This window comes from Serinus canaria, chromosome 1, assembly GCF_022539315.1.
Source record: "Serinus canaria isolate serCan28SL12 chromosome 1, serCan2020, whole genome shotgun sequence".
NCBI lineage: Eukaryota > Metazoa > Chordata > Aves > Passeriformes > Fringillidae > Serinus > Serinus canaria.
In genome coordinates, this window is record NC_066313.1 from 78,850,627 (window position 1) to 78,874,021 (window position 23,395).

Here is a 23,395-nt window from a genome sequence, read left to right on the forward strand (position 1 = left end):
AGCACCATTTGGGTTATGAATAGCACAACCATTAATTCCCTGTGCTATATGCTCCAACATCCATTTTTTTTCCAAAACAAATATTACTTCATTTCTGGTCTGATGCTTCATGTAATGACATACCAATTGTGTAAGGAGTTTGTTTGGTGTTTTCAAACCCTGGGAATTTTCCCCACCAACATTTGTATTGTGGCTGTGAAGATGGAGAGTGGCAGTTAGAAAGACTGAATTTTCATTGTCCTTTATTTTGCTAACCACTACAAAATTTTAAGCTTTTCTGCAAAAAGAAAATTTATGGTGCCCATAGAATCAAAACGAGTGTGCTGCTGACTGAGTGAGCATTTGATCAATGCATCATAGCAAAGCTAAAGAGACAGGCTGAACAAGAGGTACAAGGTTTTAAACCAAGGCAGTAACATTGTTATGCTTACTTTGTGAGGCACTATTTTATATAACAGATCCTAATTCCACTCTAGATGGATAACTACTGTGAATTATAATTTTATTTTCCACTTAGTGGAGCCTATTGACTTGGACTAGCTCTTGCCAGAGAACCAGTTTTGTAATAAAGGCAGTAAATTCTGATTTTGTGCTTCTTTGATAATTAATAGTGAGGTGTCAGCAGCAGGAAAAAATGAAAGTATTTTTTTCCTCTGCAAGTTGTAAAAGATGGGTTGTAAGACAGTGACTTTATGCTGAGTGTCTAAGGCATCTTTTACTAAAATGAGTTCAGCAACTCAGTGGAGGTTCTGCTCTGTTTGGGAAGATATGCATGCAAGGCACTCCTGTTAACCAAGCATCCTTGGCCCCAGGCATAAATATACAGATAGTTATTACACTGGCAAAGGATTTTTCCCTCCCAGTGGAGACACAGTTTTTTAGCAATAGCAATTTTCCCTTGTTGCTAAGACAGTGACAAAAATAGGTGTCCATGGGTGTCAGTATACATGCTAGTTATAAATATATATTATATGTTTATTATACTTGGAAAAAAGAGGCACAGTAATGAAAACGCCGTGTAAACTTGACACTATTGAAGTATTTGTTTATCAACAGCTTCCAGTATTTAACAAGGATTAAAATAAAAACAATAGCCTTGGCCTTAACTAAGCTAGAGCCCCAACTCTAGCAGATGGCTGTGCCAGACAGGCTCTCAGCACAGACCAGACCTGAGCACCTCACAGCAGATGACAACGTGGGAGCCCTCACGACATCCCACCGAGATCAGCAAGGGGAATTGCCGTGTGCAGCCACGGAGCAGGGAGTGAAACCACAACCCAGCCGAGTAGCTGTGTGCTCAGAGAACAAAAGGCTATCTCCTCTGAAGTGGCTTCCAGACCTAAACAGAGGATTAGGCCCAAGATTTACTGAGATGCCAGAGAGTGCTCCCAGGTTTCACTCTTATGCCTTCTGCTGGACCAAATCTCCAAGGTCATCTGTACCAGAGCCAGGAGGTGAACCTAAGCAGCACTGCTACTTTCCTTTTAAGGTCAACTTCCAGCACAGATTCTGTGAACTGGATCTCCAAAATGAGCTTCAACTGCAAGAAGTCATACTAGTTCAACCACCTCCCAGTCCAGGGGTTTCTGTATGTCCCAGTTCAAGAGTACTTGTGCCACTGGGACACACCAAGTGTTCTAGCCATACTGTCATTTTTCTCTGATCATTCAGAAAATACAAAATAATTTGACAAATGGGCATTGCATCACCCACACTACAAATAGCTAACTGTGAAATTTCTATGGCTAATTGGCATCTGTTGCTAAAGTGACAAATGCATATTTGCCCTCTGTAGACCTTCCCACCTGTTACTCCATGGACCATCATACCATTTATGTGCTGCTAACAAATGGAAAGGTGCTTCACTTTCAGGGTGATTGGGCTTTGTCAGAAAATGAAGGTATTATTTATTAAGTGAATTTGTTACCCTAGTAAAAATTAGGGCAGCAGAACCAGAGGAATTGTATTAAGGCTTGTGCTACCTGCACGTTGGCCCCCATCTCCCCTAGGCTGCAGTGACAGAACCACGAAGAGATGTCTTGACTTGGCAGCACTTCCAATCCTTTGTCATCCTCCCAATGTCTTTCATCTCCTGTCCCTTCTTGCTTGGCCCTGTCACCCCAGGCTCAACACTGTCCCTCCTAGGAGAAACCTTACCCAGAAAGCTTCAGGTGTTTTTTTTTTCTCTGATTCTGCCCACAGAGTACACCCACCACATAATGTCTGGGAATTATTTATGTGGTTGTACTCTCAACTCCAAGATCATCCAAGAAACCTGGCTACTGCATCTGACTGCAGTTCACTGACTTCCAAGGGCATCAGATGCCCAGGTGTTTTCTGAAATCTGCTGATATATGGAAGAGAGAGTTTGAAAGAAGTAGGTTAACAGAAGACAGTGTACTCTAAGAAGATTTCCTTTAAACCACTAGCAATCAGGTTGGAGAGAGGGGGGAGAGGAGGAAGAGAGAGACAGGAGGAAGGCAGGCAGGCAAGCTTGGTGACATTCTTATTTTAATCCTTTAAAAAAGAAACAAATTGCAAAACTAAAGAAGAAAATACTTAGAAGGCAAGGTTTCCATAGGAAAAAAATATTTTATTTTTTTAAGAACAAATTCAGTTTGAAACAGACGTGGAATGTGATTTTCATAATTTTCATTTTCTGGGAACTAATTGCAATGTGGAACTAAAGCAGATTTCAAACTTATGACCGGCTAGTTTTAATACAGAATGAAACAAACAAACAAACAGAACCAAAAAAATAAAATTAAAAAAGAAAAAGAATTATTTATAACTCAAGCATAATACTGTGTTACTTACAAACTGGACAAAGAAATTCTTAAATAAATATTCATGGTACACAATTTCAGCACAAATATGCGGCAATTTGGCAACCTTTTATATAATTTTTTCCTCAATACAGTGCAAAGGGGAATGACACTGCCTTTAAACAAGCTGTAGCTAAATACATTGCAAAATTCAAATTTTATACAAAACATCTTGCTCAGACTTTATAAAAAACCAACATTGCTCTATATACACAATCTGGTTAAGAAAAGCCTTTTTTATCTTGTTTTCATGTGGGTTTTTTAATTATTTAAAAATGTGAATAAGGCTACTGTAACACCCCAAATCCATATACAGTAAATCTGAACCTATTTACAGCATCTTCACTTAGACATGATGGTGCAAATTCCAATTTGGGTGACTAGGGATGATCATACAAGCAAGGCATTTACAGTAACTTTTCAAAGCTGGACCAACGTCAAAGAAAGGAACAGTTGGTAGATTGTCATAATTCTGCACCAGACACAAAACAGACGCACAGTACATTTTTTTTTTTTTAAATTGGTTGCAGGTTGCTCTTGAGCAATTAGTCTGATTTTTTTTCACAGTTTAGTATATAACTAGAATGTAGCCAACTGATGAAGCATAGCTATGATTTAATAAAAATAAGGATCAGTAAGCCCATCTTTTCCCTTCCCCTCCCCCAAAATAAAATCTTAATGACTTACAAGAGAACCTTGTATGGATGGATTCATAGAAAAGAAGGGTTGTTGAAAAGAATTACATATGTACTGTAGTTAGTCACCATGGTAACCTTCCACAGAACCATGGGTTGGAATTTTTTTTGTTTTTTGTTTCTCTCTTTTGGACCAACATCCCAACATTATCTTCAGGTTCAGAAAACAAAGAGAGTGATCATTTCTAAGACAGATATTTTTCTTTTCTTTCTTTTTTTTTTTTTTTTTTCCTTGCAGGTGCTCACCAGAGATCTGAGAACCCTAAAATGCTGTTGCTACATTTTCTTTCCAAATCAGAAAGCGAAGTGTTACCATAGTAACATGACTATGTTAGAAATGTCTATTTGCATAGCACATATAAAAGTAGAGGTTTTTTTTTTTTTATTTCCTCCCTAGGGTGGGAGCTTTAGGGGAATAGCCATGCTAAAGAGAAAACTTTAACCTGAAACCCCCCTCTACAAACCTCAACAAAATCTACAGAACACATCAGCCTGTAAGGCAAGGGAAAACACAACACGGAAAATAAATGCCGGCACATCTTGTTGCTGTTAAATATGTGATGCAGTAACACTGAATTCCTGATATTTTGGACCTTATATTTTCTAATTTCCTCTTACAAGATGCTTTGGAATTTTTTTTTAAACTTATGCTCCCACTGGTGGTTTAGGATAGCTGTTTTTTTTTTTTCCAGAAGTAGTTTATTTAAAAAAAAAATGTGCGCATATGCATACATATATATACATACGTATGCATATATAGTTATATATGTGTGTATATACATAGACACACACACACACATATATGGAAAATGATGACAAGTTAAGACTATGCAGTTGCCGCAAATGAATTTCACATCTTCTGGTGTAGATTCTGTGCAATCTCAAAATATATATTAGTAAAAAAATCCAAATCAAAAGTAAGAAAGAATGAACAAAAGAAAAACTCTCACTTTATATCCCTTGTGTTCTATACACCTATTATAAATAAGACATATTTTCCTTCTCCATCTCAGTGTCATAATTTATTTTACTCTTACAGACTGCCAGAGGTTTGCCTTATGTGCTTTAACTTTGCAACAGAGCACCAATGAACTGCTGTGTCAGTCAGTACCTACACTCACCGTGCAGGGACAGCACTACAATAAGCCAAAGTGCCAAAAGGGTCAGTCACACAGGAATTATGCCTTACTTTTGGAGATGAGCAAGGTTTTGTGGTTTGTTGTTTTTTTTCCCCACAACTTTATCAGTGAGAGAATTATAGCTCGTTTGACCCACTGGCTTATAATTATCTTGGGCACTTGGCTCTCAGTTGTTTTCTTACATGCTTTCCCTGTGTTTAGTATAATGTGATAGTATAGCAGCTGAGTCTGCTTAAAAGTCATCCAAGGCAGACTATGTTTTTGCTACAGCTTCAAAGCTGTGTATTTTATTGCCAGTACCACAACAGCCCTGCCCTAATACATCCTCAGTGGCCTGCTATTGTCTTGTCTTCTCCAGGCTTGTTGACTTACTAACAATACCCCTTTGTTCTACTGTATTGAAGGTACTATTTTTTTCTGCACACTGGTATTTGATAACCGTGAATTCCTTCAAATGCAGCCATAACCCACTGCACATGTTATTGTGTTTCCTACTTGCCTCTTAAAACTTAGCATACCAAAGTGCTGTGCTACCTAAATGCATTTTTTTTTTCTTCCCAGCTTCTATTTCTGAGGCAACAATATTGAATTGCAACCTCAATCAGCCCTTCCCTCCACCACCCAGTCCTGCTCTTGACTTTGTTGACAGCCCAACTTTTTGGCTGGAAGGCTCCTTACTATCAAACACAATTTTTATAAATGCATTACCCATTCGAGTGAGGCTGCTGTAGCAGATGGATGGAGTGCGGATCTCCAAACATTAATGTTCCATTAGTGATTCAGGAGGTGGAGTGAAAGGAAATCTTATGTGAAGGATGGCAGAGCCCCGGATAACAGAAACAAATGGAACAGTGACGGACTAAAAGCAAGAGAACTTTAACAAGTCTTACTTAGACACCAAGGTCTGTGTGACAAATCCAGTACGCACTGAGAGAGACACACAAAAGTCAGAAGATTGCATTTCAAGCTTGATATATCCTAGAGCACCATTCCAGGATGCCTAGAGCTATTAACATCCACGGATTGCTCCATCTTCCCTTGGCTTTTGTACATGCCTGAATGCCCACAGCACATGGCTTTGAGGATGATGAATGTAACAAGAGTACAGGAATCAGAATGGGCATCTTCTACATAAAAGTCTTCCAGCTTTTAGTGAATACTTATTCACCGAGATAGGGATTCTACAGACTAGGTAAGCTGTCCAGCTCGCGTCGGTTCCTGGAGAAAGAGCTGTTGCCTTCTCCCCCCTGTGCTTAAGTCAATGCTAGCGCACAAGGCGTCATCACAAACCCCAACAGAAAGCATTTGACCAGTGAGTTTCCTCTACGACTCAACTGTACCACAGAGCTGGTTGTGTGTTCCTCAGACCTTGTAATAAATGTTTGCTGGACTCTGAGGAGGCATCTCTTGAACTATGTACACCGGATGTCCATAGTCGCCGCTGACCTTTTCATAGTGGGGGCAAAAGACACTGTCTGCAGTCCTTAGAGGAATGATAATGTCACTGGGCTCAGAACCATTGTTGTTGCCACTGCGTTTTGGGGTGGCTAATGTACTAAGTGATAGAGTTGTCGTGTGTTGCGGGGAATGCTTCCTGTGTCTTCTCCGGTACTTCAACAAAAGAACCACCAAAGTGATGATGATGACGATGAAAATGATGCACCCTGATGCAATCCCTGCAAATAAGGCCACCTCTGAACCCAGTATACTGGAATGCCCAGCCTTACTGCCATCTGTGCTAGATCCTGGAAAGAATGGAAATACAATAGACAAAAGTTATTGCCATCCTGTGACCCATTTACGTTGCTTAAAAATGTGTAGAGTAAGCAAGACTGGAAGAATTAACTGACAGCTAAACTTTGACAAACCAATTACCCTGTTAGATAGCTAAATGCAAACAGCCGAAGTCAGCAATCGATATAAAGCAAGACTTTGTGCCTGTTGGTCTCACTTTTGTGTTGCTCCCAAACCAGCCTGTTTCATACATCATCATCCATCAGCAGCGAGAACTGTCACTGACAAGGCAGCCTTTGATGCACACGGCATCTTTGAACAGATGCAGGCCAGCCCCAGGCACAAGGGAGGGGTGGGATAGGACTGGAAGGGAAAATAACACAGGGAAATGACAATTCTCAGAACAACTGGTACTGTTCAGTGCCACGCTGTTCCCTCCGCTATTTTATCTTTCGCATATTGATTTAAGTTAAACCATCCTTAGTGCCTCTTTACAGAGACTCCTCTTGCTTGGAAATCAAACTAAGGAGCTTGAGGCAGCATGGGAGACAGGCAGAACGGTTATGGCATGTCTGTAAGTATTAATTTACATTTACTTAAAAGAAAACATGCATTTGGTCGTCAGGAAAAGCTGACGTGATTAACAGCCTGTTGAGTATTTGCCACTTATCACACCATCATATTATTTGTCACAAAAATTACATGAATGCTCACTGACACTTTTTCACTTCTAAGTTTTAACCTATTTCCCTCTCTTGATGTTCGCTCACAATGGAAAAAATTATACAGATGCTATATTCACTTAATTGTTAACTCTTCCCACCAAAGCCTCTGCAGGGATCAGCTGAAGCCACTCACTGTATCAAAGATTCGATAGCCCAGTAACTAAAGACACAGCTGGCAAGGAAAACCTGTGGCCTTTTTTGGGAAACCCAGAATCACCTTTGTCAGCAAAGTTTTGCTTTGTAGCATTACTAATTACTGAATTTTCTTCTGTACAGCTTGAGTCTTAAGAGTTAGGTTTTCTCTTGTTCACCCTACGAGTGAAATGAATCCTAAAGATATTTGTTTCGAATAATCTATTTATTTTGTTTAGATAATTATTAAAAAAAAATAAAACAAAACCCCAAAACTTTACATTTAGTAGAAGACCAGCCATACATGTCTAGACTTCATATGGTCAGCTAAAACATCAGGACATTAATTATAGATGCCCTGAAATAAACTTTATAAATGGCTGTCAAGAACCACTTGATAATGTATTATGCGGGAAGAGAAAGGGACTCGTTCATTTGCCAGAGTACTAAATGTAAGGCAGCACTGACCACTGCAAAGCTGCTTAGCAAATGTCCTATCCAAAAATTTTCCTGTAAATGAGAGACACTGTGACAAGATGTAATTAACTTCTAGAGTAGAGAAGCAGAGTGAAGAGGGGAGAGAGCAGCTGTTGCCAAAACTTGCAGCTCCCACCCACTATCCACCGCGCCAATCAGAACCAGCTTTTGCTTCATCTCATGATGAAAACATTTGCTTTTCTGGCATGTTAATGGTAAAATAAAACACATTTGGGGACAAAGGAGGAGAAGATGTTCCAGGGCAAAGTCCCACCACACCTACCTGAGTGGTCTTTCACGAAAGGGCTGGTGGTGGAACTCTTCCCGTTGGTGCCAGCTTCCTGCTCAGGGCGCTTGGTGGGATCCGTGTGCCGTGGCTGCCCTGCTGAGTTGGGATCTGCAGAGAGAAAGAGGACTCATGCAGCTTTGGCACTTGATGGTGTGGAGCCTTACAAGCTGGCTCTAGGTACCTCGTGAGACACAAATGGTTTAACAGAAGAACCTTTATGCAAAAGACTGGGAGATATAAGAACGTAATTTTCCTTTTAAAGCAAAATGGTTATATTAGTTATTTCAGGTTTAAATTGTGAGGCCATCTGCAGAAACTATAGGGTCTCCTGTAATTGGCAAGAAAAGCTTAGCAGATGACATTTCAGTTTAACTGAGGAAGTTGATTGACTACTAAACCAACTTCTACTTAGAAGAATAATTCTTTCTTCCTGCACAATAGGTTATCTATATGTGAAAAGAGACAATGAACAAAAACCTCTCTGTAATCAGAATTCATAACAAGCAAACTATAGAAATATTAGCTTCCCTCTTTTCATGTATTTAAAATAATTCTGAGCAGTGGAGTTGTGGCTTTTGTTTTTAAAATAAAAATAAAAATGACTGAAACACACTACTCCCAGGTGACCTTTCCTTCTAGGGATCTCTCCAATGAAGAGATCTTATTACACTAACCCTCCTTCTGTAGAAATCTGTCAGTAGCTGAGGAAGAGAAAATAGGCTGTGCTTTCAGACTGTAAAGGAGGAATGACCACACCAGGCTCGACTGCCTCTCTGCTCTAAGAAAGACACTGCTAAAAGAAGCCTGAAAACTAAAAAGGACATTGAGACCGATCAAAGTGATTTCATGAAACAGCAGATGGTCTTTACCTTGTCCAACTTTCATGAGGATCTTCATGGTTTTTGTCTGGCACACCCCTCCCTCCTGGTTATCCAGGCCCTCCAAAGACCCATTTGATGTTGCTGATTAAAAATAAAAGAAAAATAAATAAAAATAAAAATAAATAAAAATCAGGAAATCAACAGGCAAAGTGATGTGAATATGAGTCTCTGAAAGCAGGGATCTTTCAATCTACCAGGACCTGTTTTTGTTGCTCAGGCTGACCTATGGAAAGTTGTGAAATGTTGAAAGCCAAAGGAATGAATACACTGGTAAGCTGTACAATATATACAAATGGAGGAATGTGTTATCAAAGTTTCAGATTTACCCAGCAGCCTTTTATTTTCCTATGCACAATTGACTGACTGACTGACTTGGACAAAAAAACACCATCTTGCTAAAAAGGTGATGGAGTCAGCTGAAAAGGAAGCTCTGGCAGGCTCAGAGGAGAAAAGCACTGAAAAATCACTCTTTTTTTTCCCCCTCCCAACAATATCTTTATAATCACCATGTTACACCTGCTTCCTCTATAACAAATCTCCTGCTGGAATAAGTGAACGCATACAAAAGACCCAGGTGAAAGCTAAGATTCTGAACTGATTGGAAAACCATTTAATAGTTTAAAGCACAATCTCACTTTCCTCAGCACTGAGGAGCCTCTGCGGGGGCGGGTGGCAAAGGGGAGTACGCTGCACTCTCAGGGAAACCTTTTAGCTCACACAAACCACGGGCTGCTTTCCCCTGCGTCCGCATTGTTCTGGCTTATCTAGGTGCCAGCTGCAGCCACGCGGTCCGGGCACAGGCTGACACTGCCGTGCCATGCTCCACTCCCTTGGAGAACCCACAGGGCTGAATCACGGTGCATGGGTGCGCCGCTGCCGCCCCAGCCAGCTGCTGGTTGCAAAACAGCTGCTGGCAAAGGATCCGGCAGCTCCTCAGCAGTTGGTGGTGCGGACACTGCACTGCATTGGACACAGCTGGGGAGCAGGGAATGCACCGGGGGTTTTTCCACCCTGCTTCTCCTGGGGATGGAAATTTCACTGTCATTTCTTGGAGCTGTTTATCTGAGGCCCAAAATGAACTCATGAGAGGGTGCACTGGGCCGCCAACTGGAGAAAACAAATGGAAAATGGGATGCCACTCACTGCTTGGCTTGGCGTGGTGGTGGTGAACTGCTTAAGCAGCACATGCCTCCCTCTGCCCCTCTCCTTTCAGCCTGTGGGCTTTACACTCTTCAGCTCTTTGTTTTTAATTCTCGCTCCTTCTCTTTCACCTTCCTTGGGGATTTTCTTTCAAATGCAGTCTATGTATATTTCCTTTTTCCTTCACAATGTCTTCCTACCCCCATGGCAGTATTTTTCTTGCTCTAATCTTCTCTCTAGCCGTAAAGATATAAACCCCATACTGCTGAACCCTGCTTCCTAGCCTTTGATCTGAGTCTTGTTTTTGTTCCACTTCTGACTCTTTTGTGACCAACTCGAATTACAGCCACCATACAAACTTCCCAAACTGTGCTTTCTTTTCCTAAAACTCCCCTCTCCTAATACATGGTCCCTCCCAGTTCCTCCTCTTGTTCCCTCCCCCCAGTAAAGACATGACAATAGCTGTATGGCAAAAAGACTTTTCAAAATACAAAAGAGCATGTTGAGTAATTTAAGATAAAAGCTGATTTGAAATGTGTCGCTGCATTGCCAGGCTTGGAAAATAATGGAGACATATAGTTTTGTTTTCTTTTGTTTTTTTTTTTCCAGAGGGGGAAAAAAAAAATCAATACCAAGAACCCATCCTGGACATAAATCAAATGTGTCTTTGCTGAAAGTGTTTTTTATGATCTATTTGCCAATGTACCAGCACAAGGACACAGACAAAAAATGCAGTAAATAGAAATACCAAAGCTGAGCATCAATTGAACATATAAATAATAAACACTGACTTTGTCTTGTGGTTTTGTTATTAGATTCTTTTTTTAATCAAGCTGAAGGGAATCACATCTCCTTAAACACCTTCTACTTGATTTTAATTGACTAGAATGCTGCTTCCTCTGAACACCAATGCCTTTTTATTATTTAAAGGCCTATCCATTTAACCCATGGAGCAGGAGACCCCAACAAGATGCAGAGGATGCAGTCTGACCTCAGTACAGAATAAGAAAGTAAGATGAAAAAAAAGAATGCAAAAATTACTTCAAATACAGACTCCAAATGGGAAGACCCAGATGTACAATGAGTCTGGTTGTGTGCCTACGCCAGCGCAATCCGCCTCGCTCGCTTGCTAAAAGAATGCTTTCAGAGCTTTGATGTCAGATGAATGAATTTGCAGAAGTATTCACTTTTTCCACAGTTCTTCAAGGGATTTTAGGAAAGCCTATGTTGTAGCTCAGAGTACAGACTGCTACGTCCTGAGGAACAGGGAATTTTCAAAGAGAAGCATTTCAGTGACAAAGCAAGTTTCCTTCTCAGCTTTTCCTGTAATTAAACTGACAATTACCCAAGGCCACTGGAGGAAATTATTTTTTGAAATTCATTAAGACTACCGAAATACAACCTTGCGTATCCCTAGTGTACCAGGAAGAAAGTGGGTAGCTTTAAACACAGCGTTTAAAGCTTCGAAAAGCTTCACTGAGAAAAAGAAGTAATCTGGGACAGCAGAGAAAACACAGTTTCATACTGCTAATGCCCCTTGACAGTGCAGTGTGCAGAAGTCAAACAAGGGAGTGAGTACAAAATATTCCTCAAACATTTGCTGTGGCCTTTCTATATTGATCTCCAAATGAAAATTACACCCGCTGTCATTTTAGCTCCTCCACTGCATCCACACCTCTGTGGGAAAGTGACCCAGAACTTGCAGCTCTGCTCATGCTGAAAGGATATTAAAAAAAAAAAGTGCCCCTGATAGGAGTTTTGGATTTAAACACAAATGTAACATAAGTTTCTGGTATCCAAAATAGAAATGTTATCCTCCAGTGTGTTTATATAATCAGATTTTAAATTTTCCATCCAATTTATTCATATATATATATATATATACATACATACATACATACATATATATATATATATATAAAAAAGAACAAGGTTTTTTTACATTTTGGTCTAAATATGGACGCATTTGAAAGTCAACTACTTAGATGAGTTACCATACAAAGCCCTCTGCTAAGAAGACTAAATACTTAAATATTAACATTAATAAGCATAACTAATGATTAATATGAAGTTTCTCATTAGTATCAGCATGTTCTCAGGATCCCACACTTCACTTTCTATTAATACAGCAATACATAGGAACGTAGAAGTAAGTAAAATGTTGCTAAACAGGTAGCAAAATATTTTAAAATCTTTTGATGGTTAAATACCTCTGATTTTCTGAGACCTGTCCTGCTCCACTGGTGTCAACTGCAAAACTAATAATTACAGCCAAAACCACACTAAATTATTCAACAGTTGGTCTATACCTAAAAAAAACCACATATAATTGTGCTGAAATCTCTACTAATTTTAAGACCTTCTAACAAAATTGTAATAACTTATAGGCCATTTTTACAGTAGTTTATCAGACACTGTCTGTCTGCATTCCTTGAATACAACACCAGCTGCCATTTTATAAGGAATGCAAGTTTAGCTTTTCAACATTCAGAAAACACTTATCTGTAATGAAATTATGGTTTAAGAGTCTTGCTGATACATACCTACTTTAGAGAAGCTAGTATACATTTGCAGGTTCATAACACACTACTTTAACATATTCTCCTCCATACACATGGGAGAAATTTGATTATTCAGACCAAAAAACCTCATTCTGATCTGCCTCCCCCTCTTTGAAATACATGAATTGTATAAAAACAAACAAACCCCCCAACAAAACAAACAAACAAACAAAAAAGGCTGGAACTCATGTAAATCAATGTATAATGTTTTACATTTATTTGCTTTTAAAACTCCACAAGTGCTGTTTATTGTACAAAGTGCATTAGTCATAAATGCAGAGACAGGGAGTCAGTGAGCATAGCAGAGTCAGCTGACAAGAACAGTTCCTGGCTATGATTCTTATACAGTCCCCATGGAGAGGAAGTAATATTACATTTTAATATGTCTTCATTTGATTGTTATTACTCTGCCTCCCAGGAGGCTACACCACTGCATGGATCATGGCTGTTTTCAACCTACCAGGTTGGTAACATTGCTCTAATCAGACAGAGAATTAAGCTGCTGGATTTGTGCCTGTATATAGCTTTTCATTCACAAAGAGATTAGAAATGAAGGCACAGTCACAAAAATTCATATTCCTTCACTCCTAAAAACTCACATTAGTTACAAAATGAAAAAACGCCATCACAATTACTTAAAACACCAGCAGACAAAAATCTCAGCCTTTTAATTCTGCTACACTTACTACCCACAGTTTCATGTTTTAGGATTATGAAAAACATTGCCTATTTGCAAATTAAATGACATATGCTTTGAACCAAGACAACTTTAAAACACATCTGTTTCTAGAGCTTGAATATAAAATGGACTACATAACTGATGAGAGAAATGATCATTGTATTTAATTTTCCTGTGAAAACTAAATGGACCTTAAACCACAGGCTATAGGAATAAATGAGTGATGTCAACTGATGGGCAAGGGCAAAATTGATTTTGTCCCTCCTTAGTGTGCTGGACAAAAAAAGTCATTTGGCAATATATTAAAAACACATCTCTGATGAGGTCATGAAGAATTAATTGCTGCTGATGTGGATCTGTTAATAGCAAATTGAGAATTACAAGTTTTTTAGGGGCAGATCAGTACTATCCAATAGTAGTAATTTTCACAGTTTTTGTTCATAAAATACTGCATCAGAAAATAAATTTCTCAAAATCAGAATAAAATAAAATCAAATAATACTACTCATTTGCACTTTTCCCCTGCTGTGCTTAGAAAAAGAATGAAAAAAACAGCAGCAAAAAACCACACAAGCTTTAGATCCAACAGTAGTAAGAAGTTATTCTTAAAACAAAGTTGCACTCCATTTCACATGCACTCTCAGGATTACTAAACACATGTAAAATTTTTGAGTTTTTTATTTTATCAAGTAATAGAACACTATTTTGGAGAGGCATCATTGTTTGTGCTCTGCTTTCATCTGCTTTTGGTCCTTTTAATGATTCTCTTAGTAAAGCACTGAATAATATTTCTTCTTTTCCATAAATTTAGATAATTTATGGGAGAGGTTTAAGAACACCAGAAATCACACACTGCAAAACCACAAATCACAGATCACAACAGGGAGATTGTTTCGAAACTATCCATGGACGAAAGAAAAAGATAGCTAAGAGTATAGAAAGAGTGTTTTTATTAAATGAAATTTAATTCTGCCCCCCAGTAACAATGCCAGATCTGCATGGACATCTGAAACAACAACAACAAAAAAAAATGTTCAGGCCTCTCACCAAAGAACAGGCAAGTTTGGCACACATTACTCTGGGTGAGCTGAAGAATGTTTAGAGAGAAGAGAAATACTCTAATTTCAAATACTGGCAACATTAGTTACTAGTTGCTTTCCCTTCTCTTGTAGTGATGAAAAGATTTGACACTGAAACCTTCACTTTTTAAAAAAAATTAAACTGTCTTCTGTAATTAAACCGTCAGCAGTCCCAAACCTGGACCGTAAGCACTAAAATGTAAATACATTATGAACAGTTGATGGAGTGCTGTTATGTGTTGACTGTGTTTTTAATCAACAGACAATAAAATCAAAACTTTCTACTGATCTTTTAGAGATAAAGAAATGTTCCTAAATAAACCCCAAAACCAACAAATAAAAAACCTGCTGAATTTGCTCAATATAATTTAGGATCCCAAGCTGTATAAAAGGAGCTTACCAATAATTTTGCTTTTTTCTCATGTCTGGTTTTTTATTTGCAAAGGCAAGGTGGCAGAATTCTCAGCCTAAAAACCGTTAAAAAAACCTCTCATTTTACCTTACTCCACACATTGTTCCTAATTAAGATAGATTTTTTCCCTTAAACTATGGCTCATGGAGTGTTTATAAATACTCCTGATGCCAGCCTTTTTCCTCCCTCTATCCACATGTGAGGCAGAACTTCAATGAGAGGGAAAGAACAAGAATTCTCTATTCTTCTTTTTCATTCTGCATTCTTGCTTTTTAAATTAAGTCCTATACTGCGTGTCTCAGGATTTAAATATAAAGAGGATCCACAAATAATATTCTCTACAGCAAGTAAGCAGCAATGCCCTCTCCAGTCAAGCTAAAACCAGAACAAAATAAAGCAAAATAAAGAACAGGCCTCCTTTTGCCAGGAAGAAGCAAAGGCTCTGCAGCGAAACTTTGTAATTCACTTTTCTAACCACAGCTCTGAAATGTGTCTTGTCCAGCTGCGAATAGCACGACTTATGGTACTTAGATGGGACTCATGGTACAAGAGTATTTATATAATTCCCCATAAAAGTCTCTATTTGTATTCTTATGTTAAGAGAGGGACAGATTCTATTACTGTTTCAATGTTTTTCTGAGGATGCAATGTGGAGGACACAATCAAGACAGAGCCAGCCAATCAGTTTTGTACTGTAATATACTTTGGTATATACCAGCTGCAAAATACCAGGGACATCTCTGGAAATCCACAGACTCTCCTTCCCACATCTCATGTCATCCAACAGCACGAAACAGGGAGAAAAGTTTCTTATCATCAGAATTATTTTATTAATTCCAGGGAGGCATGGCACCAAGTAAGAAAAATATATGTGGTTAAAAAAAAGCTGCTTATGTCAACAAAGTCTTTCCATAAAGGGAAAAAGAGACAGTGAGAGAGCTGGAAAATATAAATAAAAGCTGTGAATTCTGACTGGTTACTGCTGCCTACCATTTTAAAAACACCATCACTTTCTCACTGAGTTAAGGAATACCACAGCTGAAGTGTACTGAACAGTAAACTATTTGCGGAATTATTATCCATTACTGAAGGTCACAGGTTCCACCCACCCACAACAAAATTCTACTTGCTTCACTGCTGTCAAGTGCAGTGCCCCTTTCCAAAACTCCCTGGGAGTGCTTTAGAGATTATATAAAAACAAACCAGAAAAGCATCTCAATACTGTATCACTATGAACAACAACTCTTTCATTACAGTTAAGTATTTCTAAAAGAATTTCAGTTCTATATTTCACATACTCTGAGAAATGTTGTCAGATAATGATCCACTGCACACATGGTTGCTTCTAGTTTACATAAACAAATTATATATTTGTGAGTGCTGAAGTAACTGTGGCAGATGTAAGCCCACTAATTATGATGTATTTAGTGTATACCCAAAAGTATGCATCTAAAACAGATTACTAGTTAGTTGACTTCACCATTCACAAACAGGTACTTTACGCAAATCTATCCTCTCTCCCAGCACGCTACTGAGAAAAGCTTCTCATGGATGGGGAGAAGTGTCTCCCACTACCACAGCAAGCTTTGCCTAGCAGTTCAGCTGAACAGAACTAATGGAATTAGTTAGCTTTCAAGTTACACTGATTGTTGCAAATGACAAGAGGGCTTGCTGGAAACAAGAGCAGAAGGTTTAACATTAAATGAGGACCTACTTTGTGTATCATACAAATTCAACCTCGCTCTACAAGGATGTTCACCTGCCTTGAAAATCTGTTTTTTGTCTGTGGCACTTGGAAAAGAAAGGGTTATAGTGAAAGTTCATATTAAATAAATAAGAAACCTCTTGCTCATTCTACTGTCACTAATTGCATGCAATGATATTAATGACCCAGTAATTGCTATACGAGTAGCACTGAAGTGGAAAACATCATTTTGAGGCAGAGTTCATCTCTAGGTGGTAGGACTTCACCAGTGACTGAGTTAATGCCTAGTGACAGTTTAGAATATAACACTACAGATGAGAAAATGTGCCAGTCTCACGGTTATAACAGTTTAGATGGACATGATGTTATTTGCTTTGACCACACAGAGTCTAGGAGTAACCCCAATAAAGTACCACAGTCAGACTTTGCCCTGTAGATGAACCTCATTCCTTTCAGGGGAGATGCTCTGTACTATAACAATCTAGAGCAATTTTCCACATGTTTGCTTCAATAAAAGAATACCTTCATCTCCTGCTTTTACATGTAGCACAACAAAAGTGTGCTTTATTGCAAAACACAAAAAGCTGTTTACATCATCTAACTATCCTTCAGCAACACAGAGTTTGGCACCTTAGTACTGAGATCAATTATGATACTATTGGATGACTGTACACTTGGCAAAGATGATCAGAAGTTAAGCACTGTTTTGACTGCAGTATGCTTATGTTTGTGTTTAGAGCTGTAAAATACCCACAAAATAAACTTTAATGAGGGAACATTGCAGAAATTAAGCAATCTGAATTTCCACGGTTCTACAGGATCTCCTGTTCAAATACTTGCCATTAAGAAATTAAGAGGTTTAGCTTCTTTAGAAATTATCACATAGGCACATCTTGGTTCATTTTAAGAAACTCCAGTGGGACATGCTAATTCTGCCAGTGTTTGGAATTTTGAAAAGTCACAACTAGACAGGCAAACGGATACTTTTAATACTTATGTTCATAGAGTTTTTAAAAATTCACTGGGGTTTTAACACTATAACATTATTTATTTGTTTGGGGTTTTTTTCCGTTGCAATGAAAATTATTTTGCTGATGTCTTGATTCTGCTACTGAACCTGCTGTGGCAGCCTCTGGATGGCATTTGGAATCAACTTTCAGCAAAGGTTGGGGCCAAACACACGGAAAGCAACTCTGCAAAAAGGCTGTGAGGGTCCTGGAGAACATCAAGTTGGCCATGAGGCAGATGTGCCCTCGTGGCAAAGGAAGCAAACAGCTCTTGGCTCGATCTGTAAGGGGCAGATGGTTTGGGGAGATGGTTTGGTGATCCTTCCACCCCACTCTGAACTGGTGAGGCCACACCTGCTGAGATGGGGGCAGTCACAGGCTCCTCAAGACAAGACAGATATGGACTCACCGAAGCAAGTGCAGTAAATGCTCCTGGAAATGATGAAGGAATGGGAGCACCTGCATAGGAGGAGGGGCTGCATCCTTGGAGATACTCAAAACTCAGCAGGATACATTTCTGGGCAATTTGCTGCAGGTGGGCCTGCCTTAGCAAAGGTCTGAGCAGGGGATTAGATGAGCTCCGGAGCTGCCATTCAATCCAATCCATTTCTGGGATTCTGCAATCAGCTGGGCTGTTGTGGTCTAATGCATTTATGTGCTAACATGAAAGACTTGCAAAACAAATAATTTTAAGTTTTCTTGCCAGGATCTGGACTCAGAACTCTGTTTCTCTCACAGCAGCCCAGTGAGCACATAAGGACTACTCTGCTGCTGCAGTTTAGGGATTTTTGCTGTCTTCATCTACCAAACAGAAAACACATAAATCGTGCTAACAAAGATCCAAAAATGCTTTTAAAAACCAGCCTTATCGGCTTAATACGGACTCTTCTTCAAGAACAGCTAAGACTACCTTAAGCCTAATCCTGCTTTTACTTCCAGAAAAATTTGCATGATTTCCTTGGGACTGAAAAAATAAACTGGAAGACTGCCCATAAGGGCTTAGTTTTATAGTCTGATTTATCAGAAATAAATCCTGAAATATTCTTCATTCAAGGTTTCCAGGATGGACTGAAGTCAGGGAAGAAAATCCAAACTGACACTTAACCCTGGTTTACAACCATTCCAGCCTTTTGTTTTAGCTAATGCAGCTCTCAGGCAAAAGTACATTTCCCTCCATTGCAGCTACGTAAAGACTTTAATGAGGCAAACAATTTTGAGTCTTTAAAATGAGTTTCATTAAAGTCTTTATAAATCCTTATGCAGCTCCTCATCTTTAATTTTAGGACTTGAAATACTGCAATATCTAACACATATGATACAAGCAACTGTATAAAATAAAGAATAATCATTCCACTTGATGAGCTAAATGATCATCACCGAACTTACATACAAAATAGAAATTAAATGTGTTTCAGTGTGGTAGTGTACTCTCACGTTTCAGTTTAGACAGATACTTTCTTCATGCTTTCCTCATAGCATGGCACATCATCCAATACACACCCCCCTGATTTAAACAGTTACTTATATCCTGAATATAAAGGATAAATACACACTCAGCAATTCTTCTTCTGCATGTAGTCCTGTTAAGGATGTTTATGCAAATCCAAGAACATACACATTTTGGAGAAGATCAGGGTTTAAGCTTTTTTTTTTTGCAAAGCACTACAAATACTACATACATAAAGACTACTAAGGGAGAACGCAGTATCTTTCTTTGTGAATGTATTGTATTTCCTGTATTGTATTTATAAACTGCTTCTGAGGAACTATGAAAGCGAGATATAAAAATAGCTACTAAAACTATTAAACAGTTTCTTATGAAATTTTAAAATCTCTTCAATTCATGAGTATTTCCTGGATATTTTTTTCTTCCAGTCTGAACAATTATTCTTCATTTTCATCTGATTCCACAATCTATTCAGAATACTTGCGGGGGTGTGGGGGAAGATAACTGTATTTTTTTCACAACATGCCATCAATTAACAAACTGAGAATTCCTATCTTTCATTTCCTTCCCTTAGGAATAGAGACACAATAACAGATTTCCTGCTGAACTATCTCTGTCTACTTTAAAGGAGATAAACGATTGGTACTGCCTAGGTAATGGCACCGAATATGAACAAAGTCCATCAATATAAAATAGCCTTATTCTCTTACAAGACCTGTGTGGTCTGGGACAAAACCCCAAAGGACCATGACTCCATTAATCCTGCAGGTCTTAGACCCTGTTAGAAATCTGAAGCTGCACAGACAGTGATTTTTCTCTCTAATAATATTATTTGTATAAGCTGTATTTATATTTCATTCAACAAGAGCTAAGTGGTATTGCTGATACATCCCTTAAAAGACTCTTCAGCAAAGTCAAAGACTGACCTCTGGATATCATTTTACACTAAGGAGAAATTATTTATCTAATTTTCTGAGGAAGGAGGAGGAGAACGGAAAGAAAAAAGTGATCTTTGTACAAATGGAATCAGAGTGACAATTATTGCACTGGCTTTCATTAACACCATCACCACCACCACCACAAAAAAAAACCCCAAATCAGTAAACCAGTACTTTTCTGGACCACAGAGTCTTTAACAGAAACCAGGAAAAATATCTTTGCTGCAAAAATAAAGGGATTGAATTTCTGAAACAGTATTTGTTCCTGTTTTGGCTAGTTTGGCATTAACAAAACAAAACCTGTTTACTGTACCCTTTTGGGCAGCTTTCACAAGGTGATCTGGAGGTTGCAGGGGGCTGCAGGCTGAAATACGCCTCAGAATTTCAGAATTTTTCAGAAAGCCCAGACAGACAGATTAGCCAGTGCTTAAACTGGTCAGAATACTAAAATAACATTTTAATGTAAATCTGTTTGGCCATGCAAAGAGATTTATTCTTCCCAGCTGGGCCATATTTCAGGGCACAATCTATATTGTCCTTTAATATGTTCTTCCTCAGACAGTTATTGCCCTTTAATTGTAACAGAATGACAAAGTGAAAACATAAAAAGCCTTGTGATTTTTTTCAAACACAGCTAATGCTGAAGTTTCAGAATGACTGTTTTGATTTTAAAAGCCACAGTACTATTACAGCAGTTATCCAAAATATAGTGCTACTAGCCAGTATAAACCTTTAAATCAGTCAGGGATCAAATATATATAAATATACGTTTTTTAATTTAAGCCAGAAGCCAATTATGTAAGTGGGTCATTTGAAAAAAAGTTGACAAAAAAACATTTAAGGAAAGCTGCATATTCAATTTTGCCAACGTCAAAGCCAATGAGCATCATTAGCTCAGCAAGCTCAGCTAATGAGGTCCAGGCAGAGCAAGCCTTATAGAGGAATCTTTCAGAGAACCATTCTGTAGCCCCTTCCCAAGTCCCAAGTCACTCTACTACAAATTTGGAACAGGTGAAGCCTTCATTGCAGGTGGCTTATTTTTTTGTGTTGATGATGTCAGCCCATAAACTTCACTTATGCAAAAGAAGAGATGGCATGAAATATGTGCTTGCTTGGCCAAACTACCTAAGGAGCTTGACAGTGGCTTGGAGGCAGGTGGCACTGCTCCCTTCCCTCTGGCACAGCTTCCCACAGGCTTCCCCCAGAGCTCCCTCAGCACAAACCCAGTGTATCACCAGGTGCTCTAGGCCCTCTGACTAAAGGCCAAGTTTACTGGGAAGGGTTCAGGATGACTCCTGTACACCAAGAGTAAACATCTTTGGTATATGAAATGCACTTGAACTATGCTAATGCGTCTCTTTCACAAACAAGAAGAATCTGCATCTGAGAGGGATACTGAAGCAGTGACACCAGAACCCAAGTACTTGCAGATCAAGTACTGAATGTCTCCTCAAGAGTGAGAATATACTCACTACTTTTTCTGAGCAATTCATAACAGCAGAAAATTATTCCCCAACCATGCAAAGACATGAAAGGACTTTTTAATGCAAAGATCAGAGCTGCAAATCTTCACACCCTTATGCTCAAATTTGCCCTTCACCTAGATATTTATGTTGTTGGGCATGATGTATCTTCCTTCGTGCATGTGATTAAGGACTTCCTTAGAGACTTATGATATGTTAGCTAAATGGTCACATATTTTAGGATAATCAAACATTAATACTTCTGAGATCTCAAGTACATTTGACCTTCTCTAGTTCTACTGAAAAGAAATCAGGTAACTGTAGGAAAATGAATCTATTCATTTCCCAGGAACGAAAAATTGATGATAGCAAAGAAGAGAAAAGCAAGGACACTGTTACATCATTTATTCACTTTCACAATACCATTCAGTATCGTCTTTCCAATTACTGCTGTTCACAGAATTAACTCTTTGGATACTGATAGTCATATTGAGGAATATCTTGCCAATAAATGGGTTACTTTTTTTTTTTTTAATTTATTAAAGTACCACTAATTGTGAAAACAGATGTGAGAAACTTACCCACACTTTTACTTTTTAAAAAATTGGGAATTGTGAAATAAGAAGATTTTATATGCCTAGGCTTAGGAAAGCACTGAATAGAAAAGATCTCCTTCTGCTATACTTTTCATGAATACATCTGGATGATATAAAAATTATGGCTTGAAGAATTCCTGTACAATCATATGTCTCTAAAGGGCTCAGAAAGCTGCTTTATCCTGTGTTGCAATTCCTCATCCCAAAATGACTAAGCCCCTAATACGAATAGAGATTTTACTGTTTAATACAGCTCCAAAAACGACATACTATTACCTTAGAAAAACAAACTCTGTTTTCAAATAATGGCAAGATGATAAAGGTGCATGACAATGCACAAAACATTTAAAGGGCTGACAACAGCCTGCCAGCATAAACAGCGTGAGATTAGGCTGTAGGCGCAGCCACAGCAAGCGCTGCAAAGATGCTGAGCTCAGTGAGCTCTTGTGTTAGGTTCGTTTGATGCCACTTAGTTGAGGGAATGCAAGATCCCAAAATACTTTAAAATCAAAAGCTGGCACATAAAATGCATCATTGCCTTCATTTCACAGCTTTTCCACCCCTCAAAAAAACCTAACAAAACAAGCAAGGCAAAACAGAGGGATGGAAGGAAGGACGGAAGGAAGGAAGGACGGAATGAAGGAAGGACGGAAGGAAGGACGGAAGGAAAAGAAAGAATTACAGGTCTGTGGATAGGAATGTATGCAAACAATTTAAAGCCTGATTTGCATACATGACTAAGATGCATTTTATTACTTATAAAAATGACAGCAACTGTCCCGACTACCAGAACTTGCACTGACAAGGCTGTGTCATGAGCTCTTGAATACCAACTAAAAAAACCCTATCTAGCTCCAGTACTCTCTAAAATGGTGTCCTAGCTGAGCACTGGCCTAGTTTTCTATGCCTCTTAGTGCTTCTGAGGCCAGCATTGCTGAGTTTATTGTTTTCTCCTTGAATGACAGGAAGGTGAGGGTTTTAGCTTCAGGACGGCTGGGTTTTCAAGGGTGGGGTGCTTTTTTGTCCAGCCTGTTAAAATGTATGGGTACCCTTGCTGAAGCTCAGTCAGTGTGCTGGCAGGAGAGTGATAAGTTAGCCATTTGTTTATGCCACAATGAGTAGGAAAAATAATACCCTGAGGCACTCCAGTATTACTGCTAGGCCAGAGAGGCATTAGACTGTAGGCTGAGTAAGTTCTTTCAACCAAGTTATGCTGTAATCTTCCAGGAAATGCAACGTCTATTATGTCTTATTGCTATAATGAAATAATTATACAAAACTAATGAAAATGAGATGTACTTAATAATTCTCTGGGTAAATCCATGACATAGATATGACAGAACTGACAGTGCATCAGAAAGCTCCATTTGTGCCCATAATTTTCAGGTAATAATTGTAACAGTGCCATTTGTTCCACTACAGTTGGTCTTCTGTGGATGTTTTTAAAAGCAGCACTAAATAATGAGCACAT

At 38.7% G+C, this 23,395-nt stretch overlaps 1 protein-coding gene across 1 annotated transcript in view; it reads right to left on the minus strand.

Annotated features, from left to right (window-relative positions):
- Nucleotides 1-4,227: 4,227 nt before the first annotated feature.
- The window catches only part of EFNB2 (ephrin B2), a 43,736-nt gene continuing 24,568 nt past the window's right edge, over nucleotides 4,228-23,395 (minus strand). The window contains exons 3-5 of the mRNA XM_030234781.2: nucleotides 8,886-8,978; nucleotides 8,011-8,124; nucleotides 4,228-6,404 (exon numbers count right to left, since the gene is read on the minus strand). Coding sequence (XP_030090641.1) covers nucleotides 6,022-6,404; nucleotides 8,011-8,124; nucleotides 8,886-8,978 — 590 coding nt within the window. The 3' untranslated portion in view covers nucleotides 4,228-6,021. The remainder of the gene's footprint in view (nucleotides 6,405-8,010; nucleotides 8,125-8,885; nucleotides 8,979-23,395) is intronic.